The sequence below is a fragment of the Mchenga conophoros genome, linkage group LG7 (assembly GCF_057382185.1).
Source record: "Mchenga conophoros isolate Kocher_MC1m ecotype Shallow Benthic linkage group LG7, M_conophoros_male_GT1.1, whole genome shotgun sequence".
Taxonomy (NCBI): domain Eukaryota; kingdom Metazoa; phylum Chordata; class Actinopteri; order Cichliformes; family Cichlidae; genus Mchenga; species Mchenga conophoros.
In genome coordinates, this window is record NC_140532.1 from 43083384 (window position 1) to 43096423 (window position 13040).

The 13040-nt window shown below is 39.8% G+C and overlaps 1 protein-coding gene across 1 annotated transcript; it reads right to left on the reverse strand.

Moving 5' to 3' along the window:
- Positions 1 to 2003: 2003 nt before the first annotated feature.
- ccdc80l2 (coiled-coil domain containing 80 like 2) lies at positions 2004 to 12008 on the reverse strand. The gene is made up of 12 exons (XM_085279402.1): positions 11437 to 12008; positions 11277 to 11365; positions 10967 to 11140; positions 10660 to 10811; positions 8717 to 9022; positions 8292 to 8532; positions 8013 to 8169; positions 5225 to 5361; positions 4608 to 4759; positions 4055 to 4158; positions 3587 to 3667; positions 2004 to 2560 (listed from the first exon to the last, which is right to left on the reverse strand). Exons 1-12 carry the CDS (start codon positions 11714 to 11716, stop codon positions 2226 to 2228), a joined length of 2208 nt encoding a protein of 735 aa, XP_085135528.1. The 5' UTR covers positions 11717 to 12008; the 3' UTR covers positions 2004 to 2225.
- Between the last annotated feature and the right edge of the window lie 1032 nt (positions 12009 to 13040).

Sequence of the window (13040 nt, forward strand, 5' to 3'; positions counted from 1 at the left end):
TCCTACAGCACCTCGGTTTAGAGTTTTGTTTTTGTAAGTTTTATTTCGTGAATCATTCCTCCAGCAATAAAGCTGCGTTTTCAGTTTATTCCCATCTCCAAGAGTCCTGCAATTTTGGGTCCACCACTTCTGCTTGCCTGCCACACAGCCAACCATGACAAGGGTGAAGAAGTAATTTATGTAGTCTGCCACTTCATGAATTGTCTGCCTTCAGCATTAGCATTCTTCTTTTTTTGCCAGTCTTTATTAGCTAGGTTATTACTCTGCATATCCAGTGTCTCATATGTAACTGCAGGCGACAGCTACAGCTGGGTGGACCAAAATTTAATGAGAAGATGTAGTGATAAGTAAAATTTGTAGAGAAGTTTCAGTTTCAGCATGCTAACAGCTAATAAGCTCAATTTAGAACTGAGAACACACTCTGTATAAAGAGCAGAAAATACAAGTGTCAACACAGGCTTTCTATGTGAAAGTTGAGTAACTCCACCAGTTGAGGCTCATTAACCCTAAAGAGAGCTAAGCAGCCCCCTGGTGGACACCAGTATGGCATTTTCTATCTTATTTTGTAGTAACAATTAAAAAAAATTCATGCAACATAGAATTTGTACCCGGAATCAGAACAAGCTGTAAAATCTGGACAGACAGTATTTTTAATGATGGCTACACATATCTTGTTGCATCCTTTCATGTTTTGTAATTTGCTTGTTCCTTTTCTTATCTGTCCCCCTTCCTCCATTGTTTGACATTCTCTGTATTTGTGGTTACAGGCCTGACCAACCTGCTGTGTTTGTCTGTTGTTTCTTTTCGCACCAACTAGTCCGGTTGGTGGTCAGTGGGGTCAGGAGGGGTCACTCCTGGTAAAAGTCTGTTACGCCACTGTCAGTGGAAGCTCAAAGGGACTATTTGGATTTCTCTCCAAGGTCTCTAATCGACCTGGCTTCCTTTTCCTTGGAATTTGTGAGGCACATAATGTCAGCATGCAAATTTGACACAGAGACAGTTTAAAGTGACTTTCTGTCTTACTTCAACCTTCATTCTTCTTCTTCTTACTTATAATTCACATTTTGAGGTGAAGGCCAGAGCTGAATTTAGAGCCAGTTGTGTGATGGATGTGTTTTTCTTTTCACTTTTTTTGCTTTGTTATATTGTACCATGTTTTGATTAGACTTATTGTTCAACTTATTGTACATTCACTTTCTGTTACACATCATAGTTTAGTTACAACTATTCTTCACATCTGTTATATTATGTGGGACTACCTTTAGCATCAACCCTCATTTTTAAAGTAAAAATGCTTTTACTTTCTTTTCTATTTTCTTTTGTGATGTATAACCTCTATGTTAAAGGTTTAATTCACTCTTTTTGCACTTGCAGAGTCAATATTGCAGAGCCATATTATTGCATGTGAGGTGTTTGCTATTTTGGACACTTGCATTTGCTCTGAGCTAAGCCTGCATATCTTCTTCTTGTGTTGATTTTACTAAACATTGCTTCAGGATATATCTGACATGAGTTTCATTGTAAACATTTGCTATTCCCCTTGCTGGATCCCGGTTTGGTTAAGACCGATGGCTTTGTTTGTTAGTATTTGGATGAATGAGTCATATCATGTTCTGGTCACAACTCGATGTTAAACTTTCAGTGTTAGGACTTCTGAATTCAAGAAATCAGTCCATGCAGGCAAGTGAAGAACTCATGTAAAACTTTTGTTAACATCTGTATTACTGACCACGAGGTTTATGCGGCTCTTTAAAAAGTCATGGCTTAAATAAAAGAACTTCTCTTCTATTTCAATACTTTGTTCGTTTTAGTATCAGCATATTTCAGTAGAGAACCTTTCCTTTTTTGTACTTGCACAGTGGATGTGTTTGAAAGGTCTACACAGACATATTAGTAAAAAGCACCGTCTGCTCTGTCTTGAAATTACTTTCTTCCCTTTTTACATATGAAGTCAAAGAGAAAATTGCTTTTTTAAAGGGCAGTTGAAATGCTTGAATAAGACCACGCCATTGTCGTCTGCTTATCTTTTCAAATGTATTTATTTCTTGTAAAATATCCAGCTTATTATTGTACGATCCAGCAGATCATCATCTATACATCGACTTTATCGATTCTTATGAGTCCAGTTTTGAGGTCTCATTGGCTCAAGTCAAATCCACATGTTGATACTTTTTGTTTCATATTAAAAAATTTAGGTAGATAATCGCTTCTTCCTCTTTTTGTCATTATTCCTCGGATTGGCTGTAGAAGTGCATCATCTCTGCCCTCTCTTCATTGTATCCGTGGGAGTGTTCCTGCTCATTGCCTCCTCTTCCTCTGTCCTCCTGGCAGTGAATCCCCAGCCTCTTCTGCAGCTTCGCCTCCTGGAGGCGGAGCTCCATAGAGTCCACCAGGTCGTAGATGTTATCCAGGGACCACATAGGTGATGGAAACCATGTTTTGGGGTCACCATCCTTCCCCACAACCACCATGCTGAAATAGTCCTTATCGATCTTTAGCTGTTCCCTCATATTGTTGACCAAGTCAGGCGTCAATGACTCAACCTCAGTCTGACTGCGACCTGGGGGAAGGAATGGAAGTCATTTAAATTACACAAAACAGTGAAAAGCGAAAGAAACGAAAACTAGGATAACCCAGATACTTTCAGATTAGATAAAATATTATGACAGCTCAACCTTAAAACCACAGTCAAAACAAAACTTTCGAAAGCATTTCCTCTAGGCTCCAAAAGGGAGAGAGTCCCATATACTTCTATGTTGAAATGCTCGACTTTACAGCAAAAATAAACTTTTACTACCTGGAACAGAAACTTTTTCGTCCTCTGCAGCTAAATTTCCCCTTTGTGTCATCTGTGCTGACATTGATTTTATTTTTGCATTTTTAAAGGAAACATACAAAAAGGAGTCAAAAAATTAATCAAAAGCGCGTTTTTGTTTTTGTGCAGCATGTTTTGCTATTTATCCATTGGGATCATTTTTGGTCAGCTGTATAGATCTCTTTGCTATAATGAAGGGGGAACTCCAGGCATCAAGGGCCAGTGTCCTGCAGGTTTTAGATGTGTCCTTGATCCAACACAGCTGATTAAAATGGCTAAATTTCTTCCTTAACATGGCTTGAAGTTCTCCAGAGGCTGGTAACTAACCAATCATTTGATTCAAGTGTGTTGACCCAGGGTGAGATCTAAAACCTGCAGGACACTGGCACTTCAGGCCTAGAGTTCCCTACCACTGATGTAGACTACACCTGCCAACTGCATCTCCATCTCTGTGCAGGCCAAACCACATATCTACATGTGGCAAAAGGTTAGCAGTAGTGACAGCATGATAGAATATAAATACTGAGTGTGTCTTCCTCAGCTACAGGCTTCCTTTGGTTGACAGATGTAGCCTTTTGCAGTCCACAAAACCTGTGAGATCATGCAAGCCACATCAATCTTTTTTCTTTTTTTTTTAAACAAAGAATGCTCTTAAACCAAAATGTTTATTAAACTACCTACCTTAAAATATACAATATTACTAATGATTTCAAACGTGTATGCTCCATTACGTCTCATACACCTGGAATGCCCCACATTACCATGACGTACCATTTAAGGGAAATAACTCAACAGTTCCTGATGCTTTTTCTTCTGTTCCTATCAGCTTTAGCATGGCAAAGTGACGAATACCTGAGAAAAACACAAGAGAAGGTACATTTAGACTCATTAAAAGGGACACATTCAGCACAGATAATCAAAACGATCCCTTTTTATAAAGACAAAGAAATGATTTTTGTGTCGATGAACCTATTTAGCTAAGTGCCTGTCTAGCTATGGTTATATATTTCAAATAATATGGCTCTTGTACCACACAATTTTATAAATGCATAACATTTTTAATACACTAATATTCATATTATAATATTCATTGTTTGATTCTGTCATGATCCGTACAGTTTTGTTTAATGGTATGCTTTTTCAGGTCCGAATTTCACAACCATGACAAATCTACCCATGTCTGACTTCTGGCTTCCTTGTAACACTTCCTTGTTACCGCGGGTCTTTTAAAACACGTACCCAGGGGACATTCCTGTCCTCTGACAGCAGAGAGCTGCTGCTGAAACAAATAGTCATCCTCAGAGGGAGCAGAGATGAGCAGCAGTCTCCTTTTAGAAATGAACCTAGAAATGAAAAATATAGATTTAAACTTGGATACCTGTCAGTTTCATTCAGTCATTAGACCACCTTCTATAAAATGGAAGACCATAGATTCAATCATACTTTTACTCAGTTTTCAAATTTGAATTATGCTACACTTTATATCATGATTTGTGTTAATAAAATAGAAACAAACATAAACTTACACAGGAATCAATAAAGACAAATATGAAGAATAATTACACGATTTAAGATAAAGGTAGGAGATTGGACTGTGAAAGCTTCAGAGATCCACGCTCCACTAAAAAAAGGTCGCATTAACCACATGGGTTTTTTCACTGTTGATAATTTAAGGTGACGGAGAGGTTAAAATATGCTGACCCTGTTTACAGCAATCTTCAAATTTATTTTGAGCTTGTTTTGTTCTTAGTGGATGGTGCTCACTGCAATAAAAACAGATTAGTTATATTACCTGAGCAGTGGGTTTTCTACTACAGGCTGTCCCATGTCTTTAGAGCACGCTGGTGGATTCTTTCTTTCCTTCTCTTTTTCTCGGTTCCTCGAGGGAAAGTTGTCAATGTAGTCAAACAAAGCCTGGCTTGATGGTGGAGCCTCAAAGACTCTCTGGGGGGGAAGGATAAGAGCAGGTGAGGGATTAGATCTTTAGTCTTTATGGGCATACATAAGCAACTAAACAACAAGGAAAATGTATTGCGATACAACTGTATTATTTACAATTTTTTTCTTTTTTGGTGAATGTCAAAGTTATTATGTGACCAACACTTGGTCACATAATAAAGTTGTTCCCGATTACTTTAAGTGTTGCTGGAGTCATCAGAACTTTGTCTTCTCCATGCACCCTGGAAGTAGGTGAAGTTGTGCCAGAAATATTTGTTGCTATGAACATCAAAGTCCCATCTTTACCTGGTTAAATAATGGGTTCCTCGATGGGTTACTTTAAGTTCAAATATTGCAATGGTTTTGAAATATGAGTGTGTTGTCCTTTTAATCGCTAAACTTATCTGCTATCAGAAAGCCAAATAAGCAAGAAAAGGCCAAACTTGGAAAGCTCAGGTGAGATTTTCTTACACTGGCCTTGATGTCATAATCTGTGACAGTCATTGAAAAGAGGTCGGGCGACGACAGGCCGAGCTCTGCCCTCAGCAGAGAGATGGCCCCTAAATCCAAGAAGTGCTCTGCTTGGCCACTGAGTGGAGGCTCTGAATCTGGAGAACACACATACAAAGGATATAAATCAATGTGTGCACACACAGATGTTAGAGAAAATACCAAGTACACGTTACAGTGCATGCAACAAAAACAGCAATTATAACCACTATATCCCAAATCAGTGTCTCTGAACGATGTGTGAACTTGAAGACAGTGAGTACACAGGGCTTTTGTTTGGCTGTGTATATTCACCAAGTCCTCTTGTGGAAAGGGACTACTGTGTTAACTGTTAAAATGTAACTACTGAAGTATCACAGTGTAAAGGTTAAACTAAACATTTACTACATTCCGCAGTGCAAAATTAAACTGTTACTTCCTGGTACACAAGCTCAGAGAACTATTACATTTTGCTTAGCAGTAAACCTGAGCTGTTTATGTTATTCTGACTAAACCACTTCACTTTATTATTGTGTATTGCTATATGCTTTATTAGATACTATCTGCTTTTTTATGGCTGATGGGAACTGTGTATTGTATGGGTTAGTTCCCTGATGATGAATTCCACTGACTTTGTTGTGCTCTTGATTTTGTATTCAGCGTCATACTGAGGCTGAACTTTGTAGTTTTGAGTTAAATGTCTCAACGCACATTGACTGGATTAGGCTAGCATTAAATTTGGTTCAGTAAGGCGCCCGCTCACACAGGTCTACAGATCAGCCTCCAGATAAAAATGTGCATTCTCTAATCACTTAATGCATGTTTAAATATTCAGTCCTGCAGGTCTATAGATTGACGGTGACCCTCTGGCATATATATTTTTCCTGGGGAAAATATATATTCCCTGACTGGTTGGCAAGTGGTTGCAATCGCTTGGTGACGTTGGTGGCAAAGAGGAATATGGTGCTGCACCAAAACTCTCCTTATGATTTCTTTGGTTGATAACAGTTTGCATTGAAGATGTTGTCATTGCAGCAACTCTACTACCAACCACAGTGATCACAAGGAGGTTTTAGTTTCAGCACCTTCTGTACAACTTCTAGCAACCACTCTCGACCCAATCATGGAATACACATTTTTCCCGGAGGACGGGAGGTTGCTATGCCACGTCTCTAGGCCTATGTGACTGAGGGATAATTTATGTCCCTCTGAAGTTGAACTGCCTTACTTTACCTTCAACCATATGTTATTAATAAATGATATACTGATATGGTGACATATGGGAGTTAGGCTAAAATATTAATCGAAGGCTCAAAACAACAGTTCTTCAAAAACAAGTCCACAAACAATTGTGTTCAAAAGTTTACATACATTCATCATGGCCATGAATGTCATGGCAGTTGAGGGCTTTTCAGCGTAACTGGTGCTGAAGGTTCTACATTGTCTTAACTTGACAAGGCCAAGACCTATTAGGTTCTTGATTGACTACAACTAGTAGTTTCTCTTTTCCAGAATAAAAAGAATTTGTTTGATGCCATTAATTGGATTGACCAATATTCAGAACAATGAGAAAGTCCAACGAACTCAGTCAAGATTAAAGAAAGACAATAGGAGACTTAAATTAAAACCTTTTGAAGCCATTTCTAAACAACTGCAGATTCCAAGATAATTAACTTAAACAACTGTAAGTATGTGCCATCACTATGTGGAAGAAGACCCAAACTGTCACCCTCAATAACTGAAAACATCCATCCATCCATTCGCTTCCGCTTATCCTTTTCAGGGTCGCGGGGGGCGCTGGAGCCTATCCCAGCTGTCATAGGGCGAGAGGCAGGGTACACCCTGGACAGGTCGCCAGTCTGTCGCAGGGCTAACACATAGGGACAGACAACCATTCGCACTCACATTCACTCGCACATTCACACAATGGCAATTTGGATTATCCAATTAACCTATCCCCACAAGTTGCATGTCTTTGGACGGTGGGAGGAAGCCGGAGTACCCGGAGAGAACCCACGCAAACACGGGGAGAACATGCAAACTCCACACAGAAAGACCCCGGCCTGATGGTGGAATTGAACTCAGGACCTTCTTGCTGTGCGGCAACAGTGCTAACCACCATGCCACCGTGCTGCCTTTATCACATGATAAATGTTTTTATTTACACGTAATCCACGTTGAGAAATGGGGACGAGACAAACCAGAAAGAAGCAGACCAACACCAACAACCTCCTGTGAGTTTTGTAGGTTATTCCAGGCCATTCCTCACTTTGTACTCATGAGTGTCTGTGCTGTGCTGTTTGAAGAGCAAGCCCCATAGAAAACAAAAACAAAAAACTGAAATATCAGAATGACTATGACATTCATGCGCAGGGTTAGTGTGTCTAAAAACAGAGGTTAAAATTAAAATTAATTTATTAATAATCCATGTCTGTACACGCATAAGGCGTATACCAAGATGGCTATCTCTTTACTAACAACCTTAAGGCTTATAAACAGTCTGTGTATTTTACCGTTAGCTATTGTTAGCATGCTAAAATAGCTGGCAATAGGTCAACACCCACGGACAATTTTGTTACTGTTCAGTTTCTAGGAAGCACTATATTTGCCTTTGGTTGCATGTTAGTAAAAAACAAAACAAAACCAAATACGTGTTGGTTCAGTGAACCCTGAGAGGATTTGTAGTTTTAAAAGCATTCATGAAGAGAACCTAAACAAATGTTGAAATGCAAATACATAACTGGCAACAAAAGGTAAAAACCCTTCCTACCTAGGTGGTAGTGCTGAATTATAAGTGTGCCATCACTTCCCTGTCCAGTAATGGTTGCCACTGTGATCTTCCTTATAGCGAGTTCACAGCGATACTTCTCATTTTCCTCAGTCTGCTGGATATACAGTGTTGCCTCTCTGTTGGGTGTTGAGATCACCTTGTATGAGGCAAAACAAAAACATGAAAATTGGTTCAGGTACAGCCGTGAAAACACATGATTTAAATTCATTAACAATCTGGAGGCAAAGAGAAGTGCAACGATTAGACAAAAGGTCTTACCATCAACCTTCTTGTCCCCTTTAAACTGTCCAAAAACTCCTTCAGCGCTGTTTTATCCTTCTCACTTGCCTCTCTGTTGGACTTTTTCCCCCTTCCTTTTCTTTTCTTTCCTTTTTTCCCTTTGCCTATTTTCTTAGACCTCTGTTTTTCCTTTTTGTTCCCCTTTCCACTCTGACCAGTTTTATTTCCATTATTTTTCTCTACATTTCTTTTCTTTCCTTCTTCCACAGATGGATGAGTGCTGCAATACAATATATAAAAAAGTCACTTTGATGTCCACCCAGCACTAAAAACAGTATTTATGTGCTGTAAGCAGAAGAGGAGGCAAGAAATACCAGATGTGAACACAAATCAAAACATTCAAAGGCATACTCTTCACTCTGTTTCAAAGTCTAACAAAACATACTAACTTAAAAAGACATTACCTGTTTTTCTTTACTTCCTCATTGCTCCTTGAAACAGATGGAAGACTGCTCACCCTTGTTTTCTCCTGTACTTTAGAATTGATGGGATCATTGTTGCTCGAAGGCTTTCTCATTGTAGACGGCTTACGAATTACAAACCTCGACCGACCACTCAGTATATCCTGGATCTTACTCCTCAGAGCAGCTTTTTTGTCCAAAGGTGGTCTTCTTTGTAATGGCACCACAGAAGTCACATTTCCTCTCCTCTGAGGACTAAGTGTCATCTTTTTTCTTTTTTTCACAATCTTCTTTTTGGTGGTTTTACATCTAAAACATGGCATAGAAAACAAAAAATTCACATGTGTGTTCACTTGGAAAACTATGAAATCTTTATCTGTTTTTAATCATCATTTTTTTTAAACTGATGAACGTAAGTGTCAGGGATTGTAAAAAAAAAAAAATACAATAAAATAAAATGAGGGGGAGTTGTTTAGCAGGAAGTCTGGTGAGCAGATACTGCCCATGGAATAACGTCCTGTTCATGTCATGGTCCTGCGACCATGACTCAGTGACTTTGTGTTTGTGTTCCTTATTGTTATTATTCTCTTTATTATTCTTGGGCTGTTTTGGGATGGTTTGTGTTTTGGGATTTTAGATACTGGGTTCTGGGTTTGTGCTCCCTCTATTGGTCCCTGGTGTTAGTGTTCCCCTGTCTCGTCAGGTTAATCAGGTCCAGCTGTTTCCCCCCACCTGTGTGTGATTTCCCAGTGTCTCTCTGTGTACTTATAGTGTGTGTTTTCCTCTGCTCCTCGTCGCGTCGTCTGTGTTCATACCCTGTGAAATCCTCTGCGTGCTCTCCCTGCTGGTCTCCCTTCATGTTCAGGTTTGCCACTCCTTTGTGTAGTTTCTCCCAGTTTAGTTCGTCCTTAGTTCAGTTTTGCCATCTCCCTTTTATGTTTGGTATTGTCAATAAATCACCCTTCACGTCTGAAATAGTGCTGCGTTTGAGTCCTCCTTCCACTCTTCACACGGCCGCTGACCCGGACCGTGACAGTTCACCAATGAATCGCTTCACTTGTTCCCCATCGCTTTGTCAGTTGCTGCATTTGATATTCAATATTCTGGTTGTGTAGATTAGTCTTGCATATTTTCCAACCTTATTAGTCCATAGTATCCTTCTTTCCCATTGGTAGTTAATTCAGTCTCTCAGAAGTGAGTTTGACTTAAGCTAGTGCCCAACTGCTTATAGGTGAGTTATAGTTTCTGTGTTCTTGAGTCTGCTAGAGACTACTCTGATCTGAGTGACGTCAATTTCATCATCAGACGGTGAAAGCAAGGCGGTCATACACTTAAGTGACCGGATAAACTAATGAGACTTTTCTTTACCTGCATCAACTACTCAGCAGCCTCCAGGTGGAAGGAGGACAACCGTTACTCAGTCTCTGTAACTGCTAGTCTTATTTGTGTGCGTACGCCATATAATGGTCTAAAGGTCTCTGAAACTCTTGTATATAATTGTTTTGCACTGGGTACAAATATCCTTGCACATTTTGTGACTCTTCTGTACTTATTGTTTCTGAATTCACTGCAGGAGCCTGTCTAGGACTGTTTGGCAAACTTCCTGACACGTTCCTCTCAAAGCTCAGAAATATTACATTAATTTAATTTGTGATGTTGACTTGACCATAGATGTGCATGTCAGAGTAAATTGTTGTCTGACTCTCTCTGCTAGCCCTGCAATATACTGGTAACATGTCCAGGGTATATCCTGGCTGTCACTCCATGACCGCTGGGATAGGCTCCAGACCTCTATGACCCTGAACTGTGTAAGTGGAAGAAAATGAATTATTGATGCTAAACAGGACAAACATTTCACGGTGTACAGCTGAAAAGGAAGCATGATCATCATATATAGGACCTTTAAAATTAGTCATCACATAAAAATAAAAGTAAGGTAGTGAAACCTGAGGTGAGATCCTTTTCTGGTCATCTTCTCCAGCTTCCTCATGGGGAACTGATCGATGACCTCCAAAACGGCCTCGACACGCACCGGATAAGGGAAGCGCTCGCTGACCCGTAGGTTCTTCTTTATAACCAGCATGGTGAACTTTTGCTCCTGACATGATTGGTGTTCAACACAAATCAGAAACACATCAACTAGTAAACCACCAAGAAGCATTTCAGTTTAAAAAAGAATTAAAAACGCAATAACTTTTTTATATGTTGCCAAGAGTTTGAAATGAATCACACAGTTTATGGCACACTGGTTACTTGGCTGGTAAGCTCCAGGTAGTGCAGCAGTTTGGTAACCGTGTCGGGGTCCAGGTTCTCGACTGTGGCATCTCCTTGAAAAGTTGTTTTCTGGATCCGTCCCTCCATCATAGCATTCTGAATGATAGTTACAATGTACGTATCTCTTTCTGCTAAATGGCAGTTCAGGCCTTTCTGAGTAAGGCAGAGAAAGAAACAATCAAATAAAACAAGTAAAAATTGATGGATAAGCAGCTAGTTTAAATTTTTTTTTAAATCTGAAAAAAGAGTAAATAATGTGTATGTATCAGAATAAATTGCAGAGAAGTACTTGCTCCATTTCTTCTAGCTGTTTCTCCATCATACGAAGATATTGGTCACTGTGGGATGGAGCTGTTATCACCCACAGACGCTTTTTACCTGCAAGGGAAAATCGGTGACTGTAGGGACATAAGAACAGGAACATCTGCTGGTCAATTAATTCCTCTTACCTGCAAAGTCAGCCAGGAAATCCATCTCTGGAGCCAAGCTTGATGATGACTCTCCAACTTTTCTGTTATATCCATCTTCTCTGCTTTCTTCCAGCCCTAATCCATGTTCAATTCCAGGAGGAAGGTCTGAGTAGTCTCCCCAGTCTCGTACATTTGGGTCCAACAGTTCCTTTGGCTTACCGTCACCGAAGCCCTGCCATGCAGCCAGCAAACCCAGGTTGTTGAGGCTCCACAAAGCTGCAATCAGCAACAGATAGTGTGAGGTAAAAAACTGAGGCATCTTCACTGATGTTGCAAATAAATTGGTCTGGCGATCAGCTGGAACTGCTTAGCAGCTCATAAATCCTCATCTGAAGTAAAAATACATATGTGCAGTGTTGCTTTCACCACTGCTTGTTTAGAAGTGATGTGCAGTTATTTTAAAAAAGGGGAAAAAAAAGTATCCAGTTAATAAAACAATAGCCTGAATCCCAGTTCAACGCTCCACTGAAGGCTTTATGGTGAAAAACAGGTGGATCCAACCTGGAATCTGTAAAGGAAAGGGAAAAGCAAAGACTATCGTGGTGTTAACGTCTCTCTGCAGCAGAGAAACTGACTCGAGAGACACTCCTCTCCTTACACACAGACACACACTCCTGGATCGAATTAAACCCCAGACCCTTTAACAGGAAACTCCTGGAATTTTCTGCAACTTCAAAGCATTTTCTCCCAGAAAACTCTCTCTCCCTCTCTGTCCCACACACTACCATACTATTACACACACACCCCACAAAAAATAGTCATTGTTGCATAATTGGCGCCACACATTGTCTTTGGTTTGAATCTCTTCACCAGATGAAATTTCATTGTATTCAGCATGTTTGATTTACACATATGTCACTATCTGTCAGACAAAAGGATGAACTTTAATCACAAACTTTGTTACCGCACACATGATTTGTGAGAGGTGATTTCCTGGGGTTTTCCCAGGAAAAGGGCAAAGACAGTGAAGGTCATAAACTTTGGGAAGTTCAGGCAGTTCAGACCAAAGCCATTTGTTCAGGAGAGTCAAAGCTTTTAAGTGATGGGAAATGGCAATTACCATAAATAACCAAGACCACACTGCAGATGCCGATGTCTAGAAAAGGTCACACCAGTTCAAAATTGTCAATCTGAGACAAATGTCCTCACAGGGCAAGAGCCTTCTGTCAGGTAAAGGCACTCATCTTTCTCCAACCTCACAAAGCTTAAAAACAACAAAGCTAGATAGCTTACAACCACCTTCCTCTCATTAAAACCTCCAAATCTGACTTGAAATAGCTGCAATTTGAACCTATAAACCCCCAGATCTCTTCAAATGCAAACATAATCACTGAAATGGTGACAGAAATTCTGTTTTGCAGAATATTTAGAGCATTCTTAGTAGTGATCTTAGTAATTATTGTTATGTTCACTAACTGGGCAGTTTTTATTAGGTAAACATTGCTACTACTGGGTTGAACACCTTTTAATTCTTTGTGGTGTAGATTCAACAAGGCGTTGGAGTTTTTTTGGTCCACATTGACATGACTGGCATGCTATTACATGGCCAACAGCTTAAACTGACAGGGTGGATCCATGCTTTT

Excerpts from the sequence above, each read along its gene's own strand:
- ccdc80l2 (XM_085279402.1), bottom strand. The coding sequence starts at position 11,716 with ATGCCTCAGTTTTTTACCTCACACTATCTGTTGCTGATTGCAGCTTTG. Across the intron at positions 8,533-8,716 it reads GAGGAAGTAAAGAAAAACAG|CACTCATCCATCTGTGGAAG; the intron begins GTAATGTCTTTT and ends ATTGTATTGCAG. Across the intron at positions 8,170-8,291 it reads AGGGGACAAGAAGGTTGATG|GTGATCTCAACACCCAACAG; the intron begins GTAAGACCTTTT and ends GCCTCATACAAG.